We start from the raw sequence: 24,266 nt of genomic DNA, 5'->3' as shown, positions 1-24,266 counted from the left end.
CTGGGGTGCTGAGGTGGGGTCCACAAAGCTAGGAAAAGTGGGTGCAAGATTCTTCCCCTCCCTGACTCTGATATTTTGAATCACACTCCCCAAGAAGTTTAGAACCAGATATTTCAGATCGTGGAGAGAGTCAGAAATTCTGCGAGGTGAAGATTCCCGTCCCAAAGGGTCATTAGGATTCTCATGTCTCCCCTGAAACCCCACAGCCCCTATCCCAGGCCAGTCTAGCCCCACACTCACCTTCACAATCAGGGCAGCTAAATAGCTTGTTTATTTAAAAAGACTGGAGGGGGCCCTGGGTAGGGGATGGCCTTCTTCACCCCCAGCCCTGGCAGGTGTTCTGCAAGGCGGCCCACCCTCACACACACACCCTCCACTGGGGTGCACCTCACATGGAGGCCAGAGCTGGTGTGGCCCTCAGAGCTCAGAGTGCTCGCTCCAATTGCTGAGAGGGCTGGAGCACCCTGAGGTGAGGGTACAGAGGTGGCCCCCAGTCTGGGTGTGGCCCCTGCGTCTCCATGCAGCAGGGAGGGCAGCCCCAGCCTCTAGAGCTTATCTGGCAGGACCTGCAGGCAGAGGGGAAGCCAGGCTTAGCAAGGAGCCTGGAACGACCTAACACCACAGAACAATTGAGAAGGCTCCAGTTCAGGTCCTGGCCCTATCACTTTGAGCTGGGTGGCCCTATTAGGCTGTTGGCCCTCTCTGGGCACCGGTTTTCCCATCTGAGAAGTAAGAATATTCATCCCATAGGGTGTCCCGCAGGTAGCACACTTGGCACAGGGCCAGTATGCAGTAGGCGCTCATACATACTAACTGGGTGAGTATGAGTATTAATTCCTGAGGACGACATTCCTCCTTGGACATTTTAAAGGGGTCAGATGTTCTCAGGCCAAAGGCCACAGGGCCAGGCACATAGTAGGTGTTAGATAAATGCTGATAAATGAGACAGAGGAAGAACTTTAGGGCTGGGGGGGCGGTGCCCACAACCTGTGGCCACCTAGGAGGGGCCCTTGTCTCCTACCCTGCCCACCCATCTGGGCCTCCTTACCTCTCGCCGCGCCCCTTCTGCCCGAGGGCAGGATCCCCTCGTCCTGTGCTTGGAAGGAAGGAGGCAGTGACTGGGGGCTGCGGACTTACCTCCTCAGCCAGTTTACCCCCGTGGCCCCACCCATCCACCCCTCTCCCAGGGGTCCCTCCTTCCTACCTGGTTGCGGGTCTTATGTGACTTCTGCATCCAGGCTCGCCACTGGTCGTAGAGGCGGAAGCTGAGGTTCGAACAGTACGCGTGCTTCTTGAGCCAGCCCAGGAACTGCTTGAGCTCGCGCCGCACCGGCCCCGAGCTCGGCTCGCTGCCCCGCGGCTCGCACGCCCCGCCGCCCGGGCCCGGGCGCTCTGACAGGGGTGGAGCGGCAGCGTCAGACCGCGCCCGGCAGAGGGCGCGCGCGGGCAGGAGAGGGAGGTTCCCTTGTGCCGCGAGACCGCGTCCCCCTTGGGCGCCTCCCTCCCTGTTTCTCCGGGACCCAGTCCTCCCCACGGTCCAGCACAGCAGCCCAGCTGCGCCCCCAAGGAGATGAGGGGCAGGGGAAGGAAGGGGATCCTCCTCCACATCTCCAGGAACCCGATTCCTTTGGCCTGAGCCAGGTGTGGAGTGGAAGGGAGGGAGGAGGAGAGAAGTCAGGGCCAGAGAGATGAGATGCAGACGGAGCAGGGGGCAGAGAGAGGAAGAGAGAGACACTGATGAGAAAGAGCTGGAGAGAGAGAGGCAGAGACTGAGAGATGGAGACAAGGAGAGACAGACACAGGGAGAGCGAATACAATGGGGGACAGCCAAGGAGATGCAGGGGGTCAGGAGATAGAGAGCTGGAGAAGGTGGGGACAGAGACCCTGGGGATGTAGGGACACAGAAACCAAGAAAGGCAAAAAGACAGACACAGGGAAAGAGAGTGACAGATGAAAGAAATAGACCGAGGTGACTTGGAGGGGAGGGGACGGTCCCCAGGACAGGCCTGAGAATATGAGCCGCTTAGATGGGGAGTGGGCCAGGAGGGCCAGGTGGGAGGCCAGCCTGTAGGTCCAGCCGCCGGCCGCAGCCAGCCCTGAGCAGCCTGAGCAGACCGGCGGATAAGGACATCGGCCTCACGTCATAAATAATGCTGGGGACCCGCTGACAGGCCCTGGCACAGCCCCGGCCCCCACCGCCCCTACCGGCCTCCCCTGGCCTCCCCAGCCTCCCCAGTGGACGCAGCCGCCTGCTGGCTCCCGTGCAAGAATCGCAGGTGCTGGGCACGAGCAGGGGCCAAGGCTCAGGCCCCTCCCGGCTGTGCTAGCTCCCGCCCACCCCTGAACCTGGAGGGGCCCGGGATGGGGGCTGGGGAGAGGGGAACTGGCTGGAGCCCTGTTGCCACTCCCTGACTCTGGGATCCTCTCTGGGCCTTGGTTTCCCCAGCATCCCAGGAGCATGAGCCTGGACTTCTTTGGGACTGAATTCAGATCTCTGTGTGACCTTGGGGGCTGGCTGACTGTCTCAGAGCCTCAGTGCCCTTATCTGAGAAAAGGGGGCCTCCTTTGGGTATGGGGAGCAGGGGATGGGAACCTCAGTAGCTATTTCTTGCAAACACGGGGGTGACACCCAGCATGAGGGCACTTTCTTTGGGGTTAGCTCATCCAACCCTCACGATAGCCTGAAGCAGGCATGACTATCACCCCCACTTTCCAGATGGGGAAGTTGAGGCCAGATGTCCAAGTAAGGTTTCATACCATTTCTCAAAGAAGAGGAGGGAGGCCCATGGGCTTAGATAAACCTCAGACCCCAAAGGGAATCAGACCTAGGTCTCTGATCATCCCATTCCCCTACCTTGAATAAAAAGAGGAATAGAAAACAGTCATAGAGTTGGCAGCCGATCGGCCTTAGAAGCAGGGGTCTCAAACTCACTTGCCCTTAGGGGCTAGGGAAAGGGTACATGTGAGGGAAACCAGCCAGGTAGGGATGCTAACCCCCTCCACCACTGACTTAAGGGGGAGCCTTTGCTGATGGAGGCATAGAGGAACAGGCTGCGTCCTGTTACATTTTCTAGACAATTTTTCTAGGAAATCTAGACTATTTGTGTGAAAACATACTGTTTTTAAATGTCTGCGAGTAGGTCAAAATTTTTTTTTCAAATGACAGGCCAAGAAAATAGATCCAGGGGCCACATGTGGCTCCAGGGTTCACGAGTTTGAGACCTCTGCTCTCTTGGCGGAAACAAAGGAACGGAGGCCCAGGCTGGTTTGAGACTGGTTTGTGGCTGGTTCCGGGACCACCTAGCCCTGTTGGAGTGCTCACCGCTGCGGGGAGTGGAGGCAGCGGTGGGGTGGCTCCACTCGCTCCAGATCCCTGCCTTCTTGGAGCCGTAGATACCAAAGGGGTTGCAGCGCACTTGCACGAAGTAGACGGTGCCGGGCTTAAGGCCCGCCAGGCGGCAGGAGGTCTGGTTGCTCACGTCATCCACCACCTGGGCAGCCAGGGCAGGGTCAGAGGCGCTGGCGGCGGCGGGGGGGGGGGGGGAGAGGGAGAGGGGGAGCGCAGCTGGGTGGGGGCAGGCACCTTCCAATCCACGCTGTCCTCTACTCGGTAGCGGATCTGATACTTGGCTTGGAAGAGGAAGTCCTTGAGGGCAGGCGGTGAAACCCAGCGCACACTCAGCTGGTCCTCCAGGCCCCCTACACGGCTCACATGCACGTCCGGCGGGGGGTCGGTGGTCACTAGGGGGGTGAGGCGGCGCTCAGTCACTGGGCTCTCTTTGGACCCGGCTGGCCCCTGTCTGGGTCCAAATACCCAGGGCACGTGGCTTAGATGGCACCTGCCATCGTTCTCCCCCCTCCCCCCTTCAGGATGGATTACATTAGATAATATTCGGGAAACACTCAACACCTAGCAGCACTCAATTAATGTTAGCTGTTATCACCATTATTATCTATGACAGGAGAAACATAATCCTATCTTCGGGGAACTATGTAAAAAGCTGACACTGCCTGGACGGTGATATTATTATTATTATGCCCAAGAGGCCAGGGGGCCCCTCAGGCTGCCAGATCCCTGAGACGCTCCCCTGAACCGCCACTGCCCACCTCCAGCTCCTTCCTACTTTACAGAGGTCCTTGGTATGACGGCTCTCCTGGGTGCAAAGGGATAACTGAGGCTTAGAACATGCCCTTGCAGCCTCAGGACTTAAGGAAGGAAAGTGGGACTTGGGCTGGAGGAGGGAGTAACTACAAGCCTTCTGAGGATCCTTCTGGGAGCCCATAGGGCAGCAGAGAGGGCTGGTTTCTTCCCCTGAGGCCTTGGTGAGGGGCCGAAAGGGTTAAGTCACAGGCCTGCTTGGGGCTGAGAAACACCCTAATTAGATTAGGCCCAATTCTGCTCGCAGATCATCCATTTCCTGCCTCCCTCCCGCATTCCCCCCCAGCTCCAGGCTGCTGCTTCCTGGGGCGCCTCCCGACCTGGGCGCCCCCTCCCAGATCCCAGGGGCCCCCTCCCGCACACCTGGGCTGCCGAGGGGGAGGCAACCAGGCCAGGTGTTCTCCACAGAGTCGGGGTATCCTGGCTGCTTCAGGGGGCTGGGGACCGATGGGTGGATGCCTGGCTCCTCCTCATCCCAAACGGCAGGGTCCTACCTCAGCTGAGCTGCAGCCCTGGCTGGGCTGGGGCTTGAGGATGGTGTGTGTTGGGGGGAGGGTGGCAGGATCCCAGGTGGGCCAGGCTGGCCTGGTCAGGGGGCTCACCCACATCCAGGATGTCCAGTGTGAGCACATCAGAGCGGGCTGAGCCCAGCCGGTTGGTGGCCTCTACCCAGATCTCGTAGGGTGTGAAGAGAGCCAGGTCCTTAGGGATGTGGCAAGAGTGAGGTCCCACTGTGTGGTACTCCTCACATGTGTTGTCCTGCCCATACCACCTGCAGGGGCAGAAGAGAAGGAGGACACCTAAGGGTCCCTTTGGGCTCCCACACCTCCCCACATCACCCCTGGAATGCAGAGAGGACCCCAGGGCTCAGAGAAGGCAGGCTTGGCCAAGGCCACACAGCCCACCTGGAATACATGTCACCCAAGGGCCACTACCAACCTCAGCTTATACTTGAGGGAGTAGTTGGTGTGGAGGAAGGTTTCCCCGTGGGCCCCCGGCGTCCAGCGGCATGTCAGGTCCTTCATGTTCTTGGACCAGCAGCTGATGTTGAAGGGTTTCTCTGGGGGCACTGGGGAAGTGGGGTGCAGGGGCTGAGGGTCTGGACCAGCCGTGGACAGATGGAGGAGTTGCTGGCTGCCAGCCGGGGCCCCCACCTTGGAGTGGAAGGAGGGTGGACAGAGCAGATGTTGGCAGGACCACCTGCATGGCTCTCTTGAGGTTGGTGTGTGTTGGGGGGGGCAGTCTCCAGGCTCTCATCCCCACCCTAGAGGCCCATACCTCTCAACTTGTGCCAGCGAGCCCACTGTTCAGTGGCTCGCTGATCGGAGGGCCCATGATTCATGCCTCTCTCCAGAGGGAGATGATGCACCCAAGAGCTACCCGTGGGTGTCCTGGGAGCCCACTTACGGCCAACATAGAGGCAGGAGCCGGCCAGGATGCTGCCGTCACGGGCGTGGCACACAAGGTTGTCCCCCGACTGCTGCCTGGATCCGTTGAGGTTGGCCAGGGCAAGGGCCAGAGTGGAGGCATTGAGCATTCGGGAGAGCTCAGGGGGCAGGCGGCGCCCGTTGAGGGTCCAGTAGAGGCCCTCGGCGGTGGCCCCTGGTGTGTCCCCGTGCACAGAGCACGTGGCCTGCAGGGAGGAGCCGATGAGGAGCGTGGGGTCCTGGGGACTGATGACAGCCGTGTCTAGGGTCAGAAAGGAGTACCTGTCAGGCCTGGGATGGGGCTACCTGGAACCTTCCACCATCCTAGGACCTTTAAGACTCATGGCAGTCCTGCAAAGGAGCTGTTTATTACTGCCACCCATTTTACAGAGAGGGAGACTTGAGGATCAATTAGGTCAAATGACCAGCCCCAGGTTGGTGGTAAAGCTGAGATTCAGCCCCAGAACTGTCTGATTCAACAACTCAGGTCCTTCCCAGTCACTTCCTTACTGACTTCCTTACTGACTTGGTTTCAAATCTTGGGCATAAGTACCCACTCAGATCCAAGTAATTCCTGCCTTCCACATACTTCTGACAAACACTACATTATGCCTTTTTTTTTTTTCAGTTAGAAATAACAGATTGTGAGTTCTTTCTCTGATACCCCCAGAACCTCACACATAGTAGATGTCTCTGTTGGCGGAAGGCACTTCTAAAAAAGGATACCCTGACCCCTACTAGAATCCAGCTCATTTTATGGATGAAAGAAACAAGACTCTGAGAGATCAAGTCTCTTCTTGAAGTTCATCAAATAGAAGAGGGGCACACTATGTGAACCCGGATTTGTCAGTCTCCCAAGTTCTGCTCTGTGCTGCCACTGGAACTGAAGGTGGCTGTAGCAAGCGCTCCCATCCAGGAGGACTGACACCATCACCGTGCTTTCCCTCAACTCAGTTTTCTTAATCTGCAAAATGGGAACAGGAAAGCTCTTCGTCTTCAGGGCAATTGTGAAGATCAGTTGTGAAATAACTTCCTAAACTGGGTTGTGTGTGAATTGGGTGCTGGGCACAGGTGCCTCTGGGATTTCAAGGTTGATGTCTTTCCACCTGCCTGCTGCTGGGGCAGTTCATGGCTTCTCCTGAAGATTAGAACTTGAGAGTAACCCGTTTTTATCCAAGGGGAAACCAAGGCACAGAGAATGGGGAGGGGATGCATGGTTCAAGCCCTGGATGCCCCTCTGAGTCTCATCTCCCTATCTGGGAAGTGGGCATCATAGTATCAGCTACATGGGGTTGTTTGAGAGAAGTAAAAATACTGCCTTAATGACAAGACCTTTAAGCCTGGCTGCCCTGGGTTCCAATGACTCCAGCTCACTGTGGAGGTTGGCCCAGTTCTTTTACTTCTCTCAGCCCCTGGGAGGGGACCCCTCCCTCCACCAAGAGTGGTTGTGAGGACTCATTCACTCATTTGTTCACTCATCCATTCATTCATTCAAGGAGAACTTACATTGTGCCAGGACCTGAGGGCACAATGGTGACCAGATACCCAAAATTCATGCCCTTGTGGGCCTTGAATCAAAGAGAGCAGCAGAACAAAGAACAAATAAATATCTAAGAATAAATAAGGGAGAAAATAAAGCATGAATCAGTGGTGGGCAGTTAAACAGGCCAGGAGGCCTGTCTGGTGAGGTGGCATTTGAGCTGATATATGAATAAAGTGAAAAAACAGCTATGAAAATTTATAGAAGAGAATAAGAGAGTGCCCAGGTGGTGGGAGCAGCAAGTGCAAAGATCCTGGGGCAGGGGTGGTAGGGAATGAGGTCTGGGAGATCAGCAGGGGCCAGACCTGCAGAGAGGAGTTATTCCAGGATTCTGAGCAGGGAAGGAATTTGTATTTCAAAAAGATTGCTAGGCAGCTATAAGAAGGGACTGCAGGGGTGCAATGGGAGCCCAGCTTCCCTGGCAGCCAAGGGCAGGGTGATCATGGTCCCCTGGGAGGCCCCTGAATGCCAGCGGTTGCCCTGTGCTGGCCCTCACTGTTCCGGATGGATGAGGTGGGGTGGACACAGTTCCTGGGGCCGGCCCTGACAATTTTCCGGGGCAAACTTGGCTTGAGGGCCATGTCTTGCTGGAGCCTGGGATCGCAGTTGCGTTTGGGGCTTGGCCCAGGGCTCGCCGGAGGTCTCAGCGTCCGTGCGAAGGAGCCGTCTGAGCGGGCCAGAGCTGAGGAGGCGGGGGCGGCCGGGGGCGGGGGGCCAGGGGGCCGCCCCGGAGGTCCCAGGCAGCCAGCCGCCCGCTAATTCGGAATTCCTTCGGCATGAACTCGGGCGTGCCAGCGTCTCTGCCCCGGCCCACCCACCGCTTCCTGCCTGGGCCCCCCCAGCAGGGTAGGAGGCACGGCCAGGCCTGCCCAGACCCCAGCCCACTCTTAACCCTCTGGGGGTGGGTCATGCCCCTCCTGTAACCGCCCCCCACCATGGCCTGGCCGGGAAAGGGGCTCTCTAGGGGGGGTCCTGGCTGCGGGGTGCACTGCCCCTCTGCCACACCCACCTGGCCTGGGCTGATGTGGCCTGCCTGCCAGCAGCTGCAGCTGCCCTCCCGGGGCTGGGCGGGGGACAGGAGGAGAGGGCAAGGCCAGGCGGGCCTGGACAGGCCAGTCCCCCACCCCAAGCTCCAGCAGGAAAGGTCAGAGGGAGGCCTTCTCTTCCTGGGATGTGGGTGCCAATCTCAGCTGGAGTACCTGGGCAATTGACTTCCCCTCCCCTGTTCTCAGTTTCCTCCTCCATAAAATGGGGGGGGGGATATGTTCTACCTGCTGGAGAGATTAATGAGATGAGCTCACGATGTCCAAGGGGCCCAGTACACTGCAGAGCCTAGGAACTATTGGGATTAGGGCCTCTCCCAGCTCTGGGGTCCCTGCTGCCTGGTGCACTCCCTCCAAACCTCCCCAAACAATAAGCCAAGGCATTTGGGACCCGGGATGCACACATTCCAGCCCAGGCAAAGCATCTGGGAACAGCCCACTTAGGTGGGGGGGGGCTCTTAGCCTGGTTTGGGGGGCCTCCTAGAAGGCTCCCCTAAGCAGATCCCTGGGCTAGACTTTTGGACAGCCCGCCTCCCTCCCCTGCCTCCCTGCCTTTCCCGCAGAGCTGGGGCCTTTAAAAGTTTTTCCTTCCCCCCTTCCCAATCTGGAGCCACTGCCGTTATTAAAAAGGAACACCATGTGTTTTAAAAGGGAAAAGTGTGAGATTCTCTGCAAGCAAGGCAGGAGGGTGGCCCCCATCCTGGGGTCCCCACAGGGGTCTCCATCTCCTGTCCCGCTGGTACCTGCAGACACTTTACGACCTACCCGCCTGCTGGTCAGGTGCTAAGACACACCGTAAGTAGAAACATATTGTCGAGGTGTGAGAATCTTTTATTTAATTTCTTCCCCCTTAAAGGAAAAAACACACACACAACAATCTGCACTGCCCTCCCCACCCCATCCCCGCACCGCAGCCACCTTTGCCTGCTACTCTGCTGGCTGGGAAAAAAAGCCTGCCACTAAAGCTGGCACTCACAGGTGCTGCCCACCTCCTGGAAGAGCTGTCAGGAACCCAAGGAGGGCCTGGGCAGCCTCTCACCTGCCCAGGAGCTTTGGACATGCTAGACTGTCAGCAAGTGCCCCTGGGACACTGGACAGTGTCCTTTCTGGAGGAATACCGCAGGAAGACTGCAAATAGTTCTGTACAGTGTGGGTCCACCTGGAAGGCAGTATGTGCCCACCACAGTCAACTTATGCACCTGGATGGGGTACATGGAGTAATTGTGAACATCCAGGGGAGGCAGTGCCTGCGTATGTGCCCTGTGTTGCCTCCTCCTCGGCATGAATGTGTGACCATGAATGTGTGTGTGTCAGGGATGGAATGTGTGTGCGCCCCGATGGTGTGCGAATGTGCATCTGGGATGCAGTGTGCGCGCATCTGAGGGTGAGGGTGACGGGCCACAAGCCAGTGTGAGTCTTTGTGTGTCTCTGGGCGTGTCCCAGAGTGGGTCTGGATGTGGAGACAGTGTCCTGGCGGGGCTGTGCATCAGTGGGGGGCCAGAGAGTGCCGGAGGCCAGGAGCTGCCAACAGGGTGGGGGGTCTCGGCCTGTGAGAGCTGTGGGTTCCCGGGGGCTGCCCCCCCGCCCCGGGGCTGGGCCCACGGTGCCCAGACTTGCCGGCTCCCGCTCCCGCTCACTCTAACCCACTCTCTCACAAAGATTTCTCTCGCTAGTCTCCCAGCCCTGCGCAGTGTGTCCGGGAACGGTTCTGAGCGCCGCCGGTGGCGGGGACTCCGCGGACCCCAGCGCGCGGGGTCCCGCCGGGAAAGGGCGGCGGCGCCGGCCCGCGGAGAGGCGCGTCCCCGGGGACCCCGGGCCGCGCGCCAGGAGGCCAGAGCGGCCCCCTCCCGCCCCGCCTTCCTCATGGGGCTCATCCCTCCACCCAGGGGGGCCCCCCTGCTCAGGGACGGCACCCAGCGCGCCTACAGCGTGCGCCCCCGCCCGGGAGCAGTGACCGGCGGTCTCCGCGTCTCCGAGTCAGCCAACGCTGTCGCGTGCGCCCGCCGGGTCTCGGCGTGCAGAGGGTCCCAGGCCGCAGCCCCTCGACCCCTAGGGGGCCGAGCCGGGCGTCCGCGGCAAGGCAGCCCAGGTAAGAAGGCCTCGGTAGCGGACGCCGGACCCTCCGGCCAGGGGATTGCGGCGGCGTGCGCCCCACAGGTGAGGGCGCCCCGAGGGCCGCGCCGGGGGCGCCTTCCTTTGTTCCCCGGCCGTCCAGGTGGCGCCCGAGCCCCCTCCCCCCGCGGCTGCCCCCGGGGCGCACGCTATCGGCCCAGGCGGGAAGGGGAAAGCAGGGTGCCGGGTACTTACCGGCTCCTGATCCCGCTTGCGGCGCCCCGAGGACGCAGAACAGCAGTAGGGGCAGCAGCGGCGGCGGCCGCCGCGCGGATTGGGCGGCGGGGCCCGGGCTGCCGGCGGGCATGGGGCCGGCGCTGCCGGGGGCGCGCGGCAGACGGCGGCTGCGGCGGTGGCGGCGCTGGACGCGGGACAGAGGCCGGGCGCGGGAGGGCGCGGGCCAAGCAGCCCGCACGTCGCTGGGCGCGGGCGTGGAGGCCGGAGCAAGTCTGAGCAGCCGAATTGACAAGGCGCTAATGCGCCGCTGGCCCCGCCCGGCCCCGCCCCCGGCGCGGCTCCGGGGGGGGCGGCGGGCCCCGCACCGGCCTCCCCACCGCCTGCCCGCCCGCGGGCACCGCGGGCCCCACCCGTCCGGCCTCCGCCCCGCCGCGCACCGCACGCGCCCTGTCCCGCGGCCCCAAACCCCTCACTCAATCCTTACAGACCTGGGACCTCCCTTTCCAACCCCGCCAGCTCCAGGCTCCCCACCCCCAATCTGGGACCTGGCGCCCCCAATTGCGTTTCCATACCCTTGTCCACTTCCCTGCACCCTGCGCTCAGCCTTGTGCCCCTTCAGCGTCCCCTGAGGCCCCCAGCCCTGGCCAGTCTCCCTCTCATCCTCTGCCTGGACCCCCACCCCAACTCTGGCCCCGCCCCCCCGACTAAGCGGTCCCTGAGCCCCGCCTGCTCCCATCTCCAGCCCCTTTTCCTCCCCGGGGGCCTAAAAATCGACCCTCTTGCCCCACGCCATCGGCGCGCGGGTCCCACCGGTCTCGGCTCAGCGCTCCCCCTCCCACTTCATCCCGCCTCTTCTGGTCCTCCGCGCGCAGCCTCGGCCGGAGGCTTTGCAGGGGAAGACGGAGAAAGAGCTGCAAGGCACAGAGTCCCCGGACTTCGCCCTGGCTCAGCTGTCCCCCTCGAGCGGGACGGAACTGAGGTTCCTTGGGGGCACCCGGGGGCCTCAGGAGAGAGTTCCTGCGTGGGCAGACAGGGAAAATGGGCCCCAGGGGACGGGAGCCTGCGCGGGTTGTGTATGCGGGGCAGGAGAGATTCCCAGGAGGAGAGCAGAAAGGAGGCACCCCCTCGACTCGCTGAGACACCCCCCCACGGAAAAATCCGCTCAGCGGCCCGCGGGTGGGGTGCGCCACGCAGTGAGTAATCGCTCGGGCGGCCGCCGCCCGCCGGCTCCAGGTAATGCCGGCTGCCCCGAGCGAAGCATACTTTGTCTTTTTTTTTTGCACAAGGATCCTTCTCCGAGTTATTATTTTTGGCCACTGCTTGGGTTTTGGGACCCCTCCCGGCCCGGGCGCCTCATCCCCCTCCTCTCGGTCCCCACCCGACTCGGGGCGCTCAAGATAAAAAGGGCTCCTGGCCTCCAAGGCGCGGGTGGAGGGGGAGCCTGAAATGAGAGTTCCGGGGCCGCCTCCAACCCCGCGGTTTGAGTCGCAGCCCCGCCCCCAGCCGAGTGCCCTCAGAGGGGAAGGGCTCTAACTCCCTCTTCCAAGGGGTTCCCTTAGAGGCCTGGACCCGCCTTCTAGGTCCTTAACCAACCAAGGGGGTAAAAGTGTCTGAGGGGGGCTCAGGAGTTCTCATCCTGTTTGCTCAAGGCTGCCCTCTACCACCCTCCTCCAACTTGGATACCCAACTCAGACCTCAGGCTGTCAGAAAAGAGGACTGAAAGATAGAGTCCTCGGTGCGTCCCTCGCCCCCACCCTTCTGGACTTCGGATGGGTTTGTGAGGGAGAGAGCACAGCAGCCCCGGCATGGTGCACTGACGTTTACTGGAGCAAACCGGCTTCTTTGCCTTAGTTTCCTCCCTACGCAGTGTACGACTCCTAGCCAGCCTAAGGGTTTCTGTGGAAAGTTACAATGTAAGAGAAGGCTACACTGTCTAAACACTTAGCATAGCACCTGGCACTGTGGGCATGGTCCTTTGGAGCCTCAGTCTGTCACCTCTGAAAAATGGGGCCATAGTCCCTTCTGCTAGGTGGTCCAGAGAGTTAAATGGAGATGGCAGTTCTTGGCTGAAACGGTGTTTCCAGGATATATGCCACCTCTGCCCTGCAACATTTGACTCCCTCCTGAAGGACTTTAGGCTTCTGGAGCAAAATTTTGATATCCACCCCCACCCCCCAGTGTCTGCTCCTCCCCTAGTCATTCCCCAGTCTCCCCCATCCACCCAGATGCTCCTGCATCCACCTAGACCTGGAGGTGCGCTTGACAACTCTCTCCCTCCCTCACGTCCAATCCATCAGCAAATACTCTTGGCTCTGATTCCAAAATACATCCCCATTCTGAGATTCTGACCCCTTTTCCCTACTCTATTCTGGTCCAGGGCCCACCATCTTCTTCTGCAATGCCAGCCAGCCTCCTCTTGGGCTTCCCTGGTAAACCCTCCTGCCCTCGTCTGCACAGCTGCACAGATGAAAGAAGAAAGAGGATCTTCTCTGCCCTGCCCTCTCCCCTCTCCTTTTCTCCACTCTCTTCATCCTCTTCCTTCCTCTCCCTCACTCCGCTCCAGTTGCTGCAGCCCCGTTTCCCCAAACACACTAGGGTTGTTATTATCACAAGGTCTTTGCACATTTGCTGTTCCCTCTGCAGGGATGCAGTTCCCCCAAACCTTCCCCGTTAGCACCTTCTCTTCCATCAGGTCACAGGTCAAGCGTTCTCAGAGGGGGCCTCCCACCCTTTCCAGACACCCTTCTTTCCCTTCCTTTTTAAACTGTTTGTAACACAGCTCTCCAATCATCTTTCTCTTGAGACATTTTCTTTAGACTGAACACCCTATGAGCCATTCGGACTCCATGCTGGGGCCAGTGAGGGCCACACAAGAGCTCAATGAACACTTGCAAAATGAAAGGATGGAGAATTCTTAGTCTCTCCAAGTAGCAAGAAAACTCAGTACCAGTGAATCATGCTGTGTGGTGTCCCAGCCAGGCTCATGTCTCTTGACTTGCTATGTGATCCAAGCTGGTAGCCACCCCTCTCTGGTCCTTACCTGTAAAAGGGTATGGATCATTTGCCCAGCCCCACCCTGGAGCATGCCCTCTGCCCTCTGGGTGACCTTTACTTCATAGACTTTAAGGAAAGAGATTTGTTGTCTAGGTGCACCCTTCTCTGCCCTCGGTTCTCCCAGTGGCTTAACCCCTTCCTCCTCAGTCCCACCACCTATTGTGCAGGAAGGGGAACCAGCGTTGATGGAACTTCTGACAAATATTGACTCAAGTCCTTGAACGTGTCTGGGAATGTACTGAGGGGGCAGATGGAGGGAGGGCACCATACTGGCTGGAGGAGGAGCTCCTCCTTAGTCTTGCACACTTTGCACCTAAGGATTATGTTGGGGGAGACCCTCCAGCCCAGCTCCTTGCATAATTTCAGGGCATTGAGTGGGTACAGGGAGGGGGCAGTGGTAACAGGGTCCCACAAGGGGTCCCACAAGGGATGAGAAGGGCACAGAGCTGCCCCTCTTATGCTGAGACCCCCATTGTCAGGGCTCCTCCGTATGGGATTAGCTGACTTTTATTGCAGGCCAGTGTTCTGAGGAAGCGAGAATAGAGATGGGCTGGTCTGGACATGGGCTTGGGGCAGCAGAACCTAGGTTCAGGATCTGTATGCAGAAGAAGGGGCTTTATCATTTCCATCCTGGAGGTTGAGCCTGGGGAGCTGGGTTGCCTGGATCCCAGGCTTTGTGCAGTCTGTATATTAAAAATCTGGTCCCCATAGGCATCGGAGGGGGAACTTCAGGAATGCAAAGTTGCCTATGTCCAGGTCAGGGCCAGTGATCACCGGGTCATGGAGAGTTCCATGCCCCTCTGCACCCTGGAGAACCTTGGATGTCTGGGTTCCAGGAGGCGCCAGCCATGTTGGGGGTAACAACTGTGCCCCTTTCCCCGCCACTGTCAGCAAACGGCGGCGCCATGGTGCCTAGCCTGCTCCCCAGCCTGTACCCGGCTTGGGGGTGGGGGTCAGCGGGGTCGCGGCGAGAGCGGCAAGGGACAAAGGGCGCTTGTCCGATGCCCGCCCTGACCTCGGCCGCGGCTTCCCGGACGCCCGGCCCGCCTCTGATTCACGCCCAGGCGGGCCGCAGCGCCCCCCGCCTGCAGCCCCAGCCGGGCCGCCCCGGGGGGTAGGAAGTAGAGGGGGGGCTAGGGGCGGCGCCGAGTCAACTTTCCCTCTTAAGCCCCGAAGGAATGTCGGCGGATTTCCTGAAACCCGACCCTGGCCGCCCGCCGGCCCGCCCGCCCCTCACCTGGACCTGATCCCTCGGGAATGGCAGGAGGGGCGCGGGGGCTCACCTGGGGGGCCGGGGTCAAGTCCTCCTTCCGCTCCCGCTCCAGGCGGCCTCTTGGAGCGGAAAGGGGGGTGGGTGGCAGGAGATCAAACCTTCTCACTCCTTCTCCCTGGCGACCTAGGCCAGTATCCCAAGTCCTCTGGCCTCAGTTTCCCCTTCCGCTTTTAAAAGGGTGCGGGTGTCCTTCCTTCCCTGTTGAGCTTTAAGAGGCGCCTGATTCCCCTGACGTCCCACCTCCCAGTCTTGGCAGGGTTCTGCTCACCTCTTTTTGCTTCTCTTGCTTGTCACCTGGGCCGACGCCCTTTGCCACCCTAAGCCTCAGTTTCTTCATCTGTAAATTGGACAAGGGCTACCACTACTTCCTTGTAACGTTGTTATAAGAAAATACTTGGGAACTGTTTTGTTTGGAATGAATGAAGAAAATTAATTGTGGAAGGCTTCAGCGCGCGGATCTCTGGAATTGACATGTGTGGGCTTGAATCCTGGCTCTGCAGAGGAGTCCTGGGTACTAAGTTTCCCACCTGTGAAATGGGGGACAGTATTGGTCATAACCAACGGCTGTTTCCCAAAGCGCAGGTCTGGCGCCCGGTGGGTTAGACGCGGGGTTCCTTGGCTCTCGCGCAAACCACAGGCTGGAGGCCCCCGCTGCAGGGTCGCGGCGGCCTAGCCCGGGAGGGGCGGGGCGGGGCGGGGGAGGGGCCGCGCGAGGATCCAGATGTTCAGGGTCCGCCAGGCACAGCCGCGCCTGATTAAGCCACGTGGGGGCTGGCCGAGGCCGCGGAGATGAAAGCGCGGCGGCCTGCCGGGGGAGGGGGCGCGCTAGACTCCCCCTCCTCGTCCCCTCTTCTTTGGCCAGAACCTGCGGCGCCCTCTGACCGGCGGACCCCAAGTGGCTGCCGCCTCGTCTGCGGGGGCGGAGCACGGAGCATGGATGGAAGAAGTGCAAGCGGCAGGCACCTGCGCGGGGAACCCCAGGGAGTGGGGGATCATTTTTGCAGAGGACACAGGCTTAGAGGAGCGCCGCCACTCCCATGCCTGCCGGAGAGGAAACTAGGGGACCTCCTAACCCAAGATTCATGGGGCTACACTGTCACCCTAGAGTGAAGCAGTTATGGAAGCCAGAAGTGCCCCTGTTTGCCCCCAAGTTTTCCCACAGGATTTAGAAATTTTAGCAGTACTCCATCGCCCCATCAGCACCTGTGTCCCTCCCACTCAGCCTCAGGCTGAGGGACCCCCAGTCTGGGGAGAAGGGTCCAGATACCCCAGGTCTGTGGATCAGGGCTTGGTCAGAGTGAGGAGAGCGTGGGGGAACTCTGGAGGGTCCCAGAGGGCTTCCTAAAGGAGGCAAACTGCCCTCAAGTTACCATCCTTCTGATTTGGATATCAAAGGAGATGATGCCACAGACCTTCCCAAGGCCTTCTCTAATCCAGCCCTGCGACCCTCACGACCCTCCATCTCCACTCTCTGGCTGGGCTCCAGCCTGCCCACCACCCTCCTACTTCCTTTTCCAACAAGCTCGTCCCCGCCTAAGGCCCTTGCTGTTTCCTCTGCCTCGATTGTCCTCCTCGCGGGGCCAGCTCGAACGTCGCCTCTAGGAGGCCTTCCCTGATCCCCCTGGCAAATAGATCTCTCCTCTATCCTACCACTCTGCTTTTGGCCCCTAGAGATGACTGAGATTTCCTCCTCCATGGATACGAAGGAGGTGGGACAGATGGCAGGAGCCACGATCCACCTGCCTCGCCCCGCCTGCACCCCGACGGTGCGGCAGCGCCACTCCCCGCCCGTTCTCCGCATCCCCCACCCCCACTTCCCAGGCTGCCTCGCTCGGGTGACGTCAGCGACCTGGTCCCCGCCGCCGCCGCATCCTCCGCGCCTGCCAGGAGCCGGAGTCCCTCGCGCCCCTCGCGCCTGGCCTGGCCATGGCTTCCGTCACGCTGATGCCGCTCTTGCTGCTGCTGCTGCTGCTGCTGCAGCCTCCGCCCGCCACCCCCGCGCCGCCTGCCCGAGACCCCTTCGCCCCGCAGCTTGGGGACACGCAGAGCTGCCAGCTGCGGTGCCGAGACCGCTACCCTAGACCGCAGCCCCCTCAGGTGAAGCGTATGCAGCGCCAGCTAGAGGACCCGAGATCTCTCCGATGGGGGAGGGGTTGAGGATGCAATTTCCTCCACTGAGAGTAGAGACAGGGATTCCTCGGAGAGGGAAGGGGTCAGGGAAGGAGGATTCTCCAATGGGGGTGGGAACCTTTGGTGGGGGAAGGGCTGGAGTTCCTTTGACAGGAGCAAGGGCAGGGGACCGGGGTCCCTCCGATGGGGATGAGGATGTTCCTTCTGCGGGGGAGGGGCTGTGGGGTCCCTCCGATGAGGATTTGAAGATGAGGGTCCTTCCGATGAATGCGGGGCTGGGGGAGTTCCTACAAGCCTGGGGCAGGGAGGGGACTGAGGCTCCTGATGCCACCTCATGGGCTCTGGCTTCACTCTGCTGCGCAAGGACCTTTGGGGAGCCCAACCCCCACCTCCCTCAGGCCTGACAGTCCCCTTCTCCTCCCCCTCCACCCAAGCACCTTCCACACCCTCCTCCCTAGCCCCCTCAGAGCTACTAGCCCCTACTGATAGCCTTACTGCCCCCCACCCCAGTCAGATCCCAATCTTCTCAGGCCTGAATGATGACAAAAACTCCTCCTCTGAGCCCCTCCTCCTTCTTCAGGCCTGAGAACCCCACTCAACCTCCCCCTTCTTCCCTGGAGTCTTGCGGTGGGGGTACTTCCCTTCATCTTCCTCAGTTTTCCAACCATTACCCAAACCCAGTGACCTCCATTGTTTATCTGTGGTATAAACACCCCCCACCTCCTCAGAGCTAAGAGCTCCTACTAATATTTTTAGCCTCCTCATCAACCTCCTCCCAACCTCCCTAGACCTGGCGGGAAACCAAATCTTGAACCTCCTCCCCTGAGGGCTTCGGATGCTGACTTCCTCCTGCTCCTCCCCTGGCCTGAACCCTACACCTCTGCTTCCAGGAGGAGCTGGAGAATTACCCCACTGAGTCTCTGAATGCGCATGACAGGGCCGTCCTGATCAGCGCTTGCGAGCGAGGCTGCCGCCTCTTCTCCATCTGCCGATTTGTTGCCAGGAGCTCCAAGCCCAATGCCACCCAGGCTGAGTGTGAAGCAGGTGAGGGCTGGCTGGGTGGGCCAGGGTGGGGAGAGGTGGCCTGGGAAGGGCTGTCCCCAAGTCACTCCCTCCTGTCCCCTGCAGCCTGTGTGGAGGCCTATGTGAAGGCGACTGAGCAGCAGGCCTGCAGCGAGGGCTGCTGGAGCCAGAACCCAGAGCCAGAGCCTGAGCCGGAGTCGGAGCAGAAGGTGGGCGCCTTACCACCTGTGGCCCCAGGCCCATCCCCGCCCTCTACCTGCCCCAATCTGCACTCATACCCAGAGTCTCCCAGGCTCTCCATTCCATTCCAAGCTTACTGGGTGTCCTTGATTAAGCCATATCACATCTCAAGCCTCAACTGTATCTCTGTGACTGGGAAATACTCCCTCTGCACCACCCCCCATCTCCCCCAACACAGCCACCCTTTACACTATTTATCAAGCATGTATCCTGGTCCAGCCTGCCCCAAATTTCTCATGCCACCCTGAGGCACCTGAGACCGTGCCACCCCTGTTTCATGCCCACACAGCTACTGCCCAAGGTCACACAGTTAGGGTTGTGCAGAAGTGGGATTTAAAATCACTGCCACCAGGGCTTGTGGCCACCCTTCACCTCACTCATCTTCAGTGCCACCAGAGCTGACCTCCATGCCAGTTACTGGCCTAAGCACATTCCTTGTGAGGAACATGTTGGGGGCCATTGTCGTGAGGGGGCTGGGGGCTCAGAATGGAGGTTCAGGGAGAAGCAGCCTCCCAAGCACACACATAACACCCCTCTCCTCACCCCAGGGAAAAAATTGCTCACTTATGATAATCCATGAGTGAGTCTAGACAACGCTGCACTGGGGAAACTGAGGCACAGAAAATCATTCATCATCATCATTACAGCCAGAAACCTATACGTTGGGCTTCCCTAGAAAGCCCTTTCCTCTCTTCACTCATTTTCCTCCATCTCCTCTAGGCCTTCACTGTTCATCAAAGTTCAGTGCACTATCATTCCTGCCTGCTCAAAGTTCTCTCCTGAAACTATCAAAATAAGAATAATAATGATGACTACATTTTTAATAATAGTGGCAACTGCAAATTAGGCACCTGTGCCATTGTCTAATTGAAATCTCATGCAACCCTATGAGGGAAGAGAATCATCCCAATCTTAGGGCTCAGAGAGGGCGATCCACTTTCCCAATGGCACACAGCCCTGTGTGCATTGTATGAAGCCATGTTGCCCCAAACCGCTTAGTGAATTTTGATCACAGTGAATTCTCCCACCTCCCCTCCCACTGGTTAATGCCCTACATTGGTGACATTTCTGTGCCTTGGGCCTCCCCTTGGCAGAGAAAGGTCCTGGAAGCTCCGAGTGGGGCCCTCTCGCTCCTGGACTTGTTTTCCACCCTCTGCAATGACCTTGTCAACTCGGCCCAGGGCTTCGTCTCCTCCACTTGGACATACTACCTGCAGACTGACAATGGGAAGGTGGTGGTGTTCCAGGTGAGGGATCTGGCAGAGGCCACACCAGAGTACTGGTTGGGTGGTCAGGGTATAAAGGTGGGATGCATTGGTTCTTGACTCATGGGATGCAAAGTCCACAGGTAGGCAAGCTTCAGGCACAGCTGGATCTAGGGGTAGAGTGTCTCACTCCATCCCTTGACTCTGCTGTCCTTTGGGGTAGCCTCATTCCCAGGCAAGTGCTTCCATCCTCACAGCAGGGTGGATGCCTGAGGCTCTAGACTACAACCTGTCTGAGGTATTAACTAAACTGAGATGTACTCCTATTGGCCCTGGCTGGGTCATGTGATGGCCTCTCAGCCAATCCCTGTAATTCTATTGGCTTGCCCTTAATCAGGTTCCTACTTCAGGAGCTGGAGGATGGGGTCAAGACAAATCAAGGGCCCACAATAGCAGGCAACAGCACCCCTGACATCACAGCCCACAGCCCCACAGAGGGTATCCTCTTTGTCCCCAGTGGAACTAGGTGCCAGCGGGCCATGGGACAATATAGTCCACACAGGGCACAGAGAGGTGTCTCCTAGGGCTAAGATGGTGCCTTTCTAAAGGGCTTCTCTGTGCTGTCTTGTTCCTGGCCCAGACCCAGCCTGTGGTAGAGAGCCTGGGGCACGAGGGGGCCCATCTGCAGCGAGTGGAGGTGACCTGGCGGGGATCCCACCCTGAGGCCTTGGAGGTGCATGTTGGTAAGGTCCAAGCCTAGACCAGTGTTCCTTCCACAGGTGGCTCCACTGCCACAAGGGCTCTTCCTGGCAAATGAACTCTCAAGGATTGGGATTTCCATCTCTAAACTCCTGGGGTTCCATGGTCCATGTCCCAGGGTTCCATGGTCCATCTCTCTGGGTTCCATGGTCCATCTCTCTGGGTTCCATAGTTCATCTCTCAGGATTCTTTGGTCCATCTCTCAGGGGTCCATGGTACATCTGTCAGGGTTCTGATCTATTCCAGGACTCCATGCCCCATTGCCCCAGGTCTTGGCCTTTTTTCTCCTCTCCATGGCTGCTTTCACCTCTTGGCAAAGGCCTGGAGACTGCTGAGAGGTGACCTGTTCTCTCAGACCCTGTAGGCCCTTTGGACAAGGTCAGAAAGGCCAAAATTCGAGTCAAGACCAGCAGCAAGGCCAAGGTGGAGTCTGATGAGCTGCAGGACAACGACTTCCTCAGTTGCATGTCCCGGTGGGTGGCAGAACCCTGGGGGTGGGGTGGGGTGGGGCCAGAGAGGAGGGTCTCTCTCACCCCACTAGGGCCACTGAACGTGCCTGCTGGGTGGGGCAGGCGCTCGGGGCTTCCTCGCTGGATCCTGGCCTGCTGTCTCTTCCTCTCTGTGCTGGTGATGCTGTGGCTGAGCTGCTCTACTCTGGTGACCGCACCCGGCCAGCACCTCAAGTTTCAGGTGGGCGGGGCCATTGGGCAGGGCCAGGTGGAGGGGTGGCAGGAGAACAGCTCCATATTCTGGGTAGGGCCACCCCCTTCCAAGGAGGCAGGGACCCCTGACTTGCTGAGTGATGTTAGGCAAGTTTCTTTACTCCTTTACGAAAAGGTGGAAACAACACCCACCCTTAGTAGAGGGGACCTGAGATCAGGGCGGGATCCCCAGCTCGGGGACTCATAGACCACCCTCCCTCTCTTCCTCCTCCTGCAGCCCCTGACTCTGGAGCAGCACAAGGGCTTTATGGTAGAGCCAGACTGGCCCCTGTACCCTCCCCCATCGCACGCCTTTGGGGATAGCCCCCCACCCTACAAGCTGAAGCTGGACCTGACCAAGCTGTAGGCCTGGGGCTCCATTGCCAAGGACTGGGGCTTCTCTGCCTCACTTGCCCTTTGCCTAGGAGTCCAGGCCAGGGCAGAACCATCCTTGGGCTCCTCCTCCCCTAAATTCTTCTCTCCCCAGCCCTGCCCCCACTCCCTGGATCCTGGGGTTCCCATGGCCCTGCTGAGGGTGCAGGGTCTGGCCTTAGTTCTCTCTGCCCCCTTCCCCCAGAGCATTACTTTTGTCTTCTATCGTTACTTTTGTCTTCTATTGTATAGCTTCTTGAGAATTGGAACCCCAGTTCTGTGCTGCCTATCTGCTTCCTCCTCTCTCCCCTCTCTGGGGGTCTGAGGCCGCAGGGGAGCTGCCTTGTGCTAGGGCTTTCCCTTTTCTCCCCGCCCCACCTGTGGAGATCTAGCCCCATGAGAGGACAGGACTAGAGGATGCCTGGAGGCAGGAGGTGGTGGGTAGCTTCATGCTGGGGGTGTGGATGAGCCTGGAGTTGCAGCACGGGGGTCGGGAGGAATAAACCCTGTATATAAAAAAACGTCTGGGACTGAGCCTGCTTCTGTTGGTCTTTTCGTTTGCCCCTTGGGGAGTGGCCTGAGCATGACCGTGACCCCTGCCCACCAGGCCCTTTCTGAGATGGGGGAAGGCCCTGGGAACTCCCTGAGGCTTGAGTGGTGCAAAACAGGTGCCATCTGGAAGGACAGTCTCTCTGCTACCCAGCCCACATCACTCTCCTAACCGGGGGAGTCTCTGGAGAAGTGACTTGTGCCACCTGCCTGGCCTGTGTGGGTCAGTGCCCTTTCCTGGGCCCACATGTCCCTCCTGTGAAATGGACAGGTCACTTCTTGAAAAGGACATTTGTTAATTTTGTCACCACTTGGCTTCCATCCTCCTTTCTTTTGGGAATGGAGCTCTGCCCCGTTGGAGGCTGGAGGCAACCTCAGGCCCCTTCCCACAAGTTCTCTCCCCTTCCCTACCCAAGGGGCCCAGACTTGGCATTCTTTCCCTGCACTTTGCATTCAAAAGGAGTCTTGAAAGACAGAAGCAGCCCAGGCCTGACCCCTGATGAGGCCACAGCCATGGCACTCCAACCTTCCTGTCCATTCTGCAGACTCCCCAAGATCCTTCCGATAAATCTTTTAGTTAAGTCAGCTGGAGTCATTTCTGTTGCTGGCAACCAGAGATGCCTGGCTGGTGGGGGCCACATCTCCTGGAAGAGTTTTGGATGTGGCCCATGATGGCCAGTGGGACAGAGGTTTCCTGGGGCTGATGGAGGCTTGTGGGTGATGGATGGTTGTTTGGGGGAAGGTGAGTTAGAGAGCTGAGTGGGACTAGTTCTCTGCCCCTCCACTCTTCACCCACCTTATATCCCTGGAGGTTGATTCACCTGGGCCCTCAGCCTTCTGCTAGTGTCAGCCGCAGGGGGCCACCAGCAGGAGGTGGAAGGAAGGAGAAGTCGAGGGGCTTCTCTCCCCATTTCCCTCCCTACATCCCCCAACCCAAGGCCATAGCTCCACCAAGTGAGCCTTCAGCTCCCTGCTGTTGCCCATCCTACATGCTTTACCACCCCATGTCAGTTACCCAATTCTGCTACACCTTTGCGAGTAGCCCCTTTATTACCACCCTCCTGAATCATCCATTCTGAGTGCCTCCTGCTCGCTACCAGGACCCTGCCTGATATGAACATCAGGACTCAACATAAAGGCAATTTAGGCTCCCAGGGGTTTTTTCTGGGCCTAGCGTGGGGTTTTGGAGTAGTCCCTAGGAACATTGTCAGGAAATAAGACCTGGGCAGAGGCGAGAAGCAACGGCAGGTCAGCGCTGCCCAGTAGAACTTTCCATGACGACGGAAACATTCTATATGTACCACTCCCAGCTGCACGGTGTTACAGAGCCCTTGCAAAGTGGCTAGTGCGACTTAAGGACTGCGTTTCTCATTTTCTTTAGCTTGAGTTGTTGTACATTTAAGGTTTTTCCTCTACTTTTTTTGTGGCGGTAAAAAATATGTAGCACATAAAATTTGCCGTTTTTGCCAACAGTTCAGTGGTATTAGGTATGTCCACAATGGTGTGCAATGATCACTGCTGTTAATTTAAATGGTGACCATAATTCCTCAGCCCAGCTCAAAGGGGACCTTGGCTGTCATTTCCCTTGCATACCCGCCCTGCCCCAGTCTCTCCATTTCAGTGGTTCTAGACACATGGATGGCGTCTTGATTCTTTGCTGTCCTCACTCTACCTTATCCCATCAGCAGGACCTGTCCCCTTAGCCTCCAGACCACAAGCTTCTCTGTATCTCCATGGCAACAACCAAGGTCCAAGCTACCAGTAATTCTCGCCCAACGAATGTGCTCGTCTCCTCTTGGGGATCCCTGTTTTCCCTCCAGCCACCTTCCAGCTTCATGCAGCAACTGGGGAGCTATTGGTATAAAGCAAATCTGATCCTAGACATTACCCCCTACTGAGGTTTAGTGCTGCCACGAGGAGCCCAAATATCCACAGGAACCAACAAGGCCCCCAGGATTTGGTCTAATTAACATTTCCAGAGGGGAGGATATAGCTCAGTGGTAGAGTGCATGCTTAGCATGCACAAGGTCCTGGGTTCAATCCTTAGAACCCCCAAATACATACATACATACATACATACATACATACATACATACCTAATTACCTCTCCCCCCAAATAATAAAGTACAACTATTAACATCTCCATATACTTCTATGGAGGCTTTGCCCCTTGCTCACTATGCTCCAGCCACATGGAATTTTTCTGGATTCCTCAAGCCCACCTTGTTCCTTCTAGCCCCAGGGCCTTTGCACTTGCATTTCCCTTAGCCAGGAACTCCCTCGAAGCCCTGCTCTATCCAAGTTCTCAACAAAAAGGGCTCTTCCTTAGCCAAAGACATCCCTGCCACCCTGGACTGGGCCAGCATCCCCTGTCATACCAATGTTCAGCTCCCTGTTTGTCTTCCCTGTGCTTACCACATTTACAGTTTCCTTTTTCTAAAAAACAACAATCATTTTATTTGCTCACCATTCTGTGGGTACATGGTTTTTTCATTCACTTGT

The 24,266-nt window shown here is 58.6% G+C and overlaps 2 protein-coding genes across 3 annotated transcripts; one reads left to right on the top strand and one right to left on the bottom strand.

Annotated features, from left to right (window-relative positions):
- Positions 1 to 253: 253 nt before the first annotated feature.
- CRLF1 (cytokine receptor like factor 1) lies at positions 254 to 10,779 on the bottom strand. Of its 2 annotated transcripts, none has more exons than XM_074350388.1 (9): positions 10,477 to 10,779; positions 5,567 to 5,848; positions 5,099 to 5,228; positions 4,762 to 4,931; positions 3,584 to 3,741; positions 3,323 to 3,491; positions 1,205 to 1,392; positions 1,049 to 1,096; positions 254 to 566 (listed from the first exon to the last, which is right to left on the bottom strand). In XM_074350388.1, exons 1-9 carry the CDS (start codon positions 10,586 to 10,588, stop codon positions 546 to 548), a joined length of 1,278 nt encoding a protein of 425 aa, XP_074206489.1. In that variant the 5' UTR covers positions 10,589 to 10,779; the 3' UTR covers positions 254 to 545. The 2 variants fall into 2 exon arrangements, with proteins under 2 accessions (XP_074206489.1, XP_074206491.1); XM_074350390.1 differs by having other exon boundaries at positions 1,049 to 1,091; positions 10,477 to 10,774.
- A 4,750-nt stretch (positions 10,780 to 15,529) lies between these two features.
- On the top strand, positions 15,530 to 21,749 carry TMEM59L (transmembrane protein 59 like). Its single transcript, XM_074350391.1, has 8 exons — positions 15,530 to 16,882; positions 17,806 to 17,959; positions 18,044 to 18,147; positions 19,273 to 19,425; positions 20,024 to 20,126; positions 20,498 to 20,615; positions 20,715 to 20,832; positions 21,082 to 21,749. Exons 1-8 carry the CDS (start codon positions 16,712 to 16,714, stop codon positions 21,208 to 21,210), a joined length of 1,050 nt encoding a protein of 349 aa, XP_074206492.1. The 5' UTR covers positions 15,530 to 16,711; the 3' UTR covers positions 21,211 to 21,749.
- Positions 21,750 to 24,266: the final 2,517 nt, after the last annotated feature.

This window comes from Camelus bactrianus, chromosome 22, assembly GCF_048773025.1.
Source record: "Camelus bactrianus isolate YW-2024 breed Bactrian camel chromosome 22, ASM4877302v1, whole genome shotgun sequence".
Lineage (NCBI taxonomy): Eukaryota > Metazoa > Chordata > Mammalia > Artiodactyla > Camelidae > Camelus > Camelus bactrianus.
The sequence above is the reverse complement of the archived record's forward strand: the minus strand, read 5'-3'. Positions and strand labels throughout refer to the sequence as shown.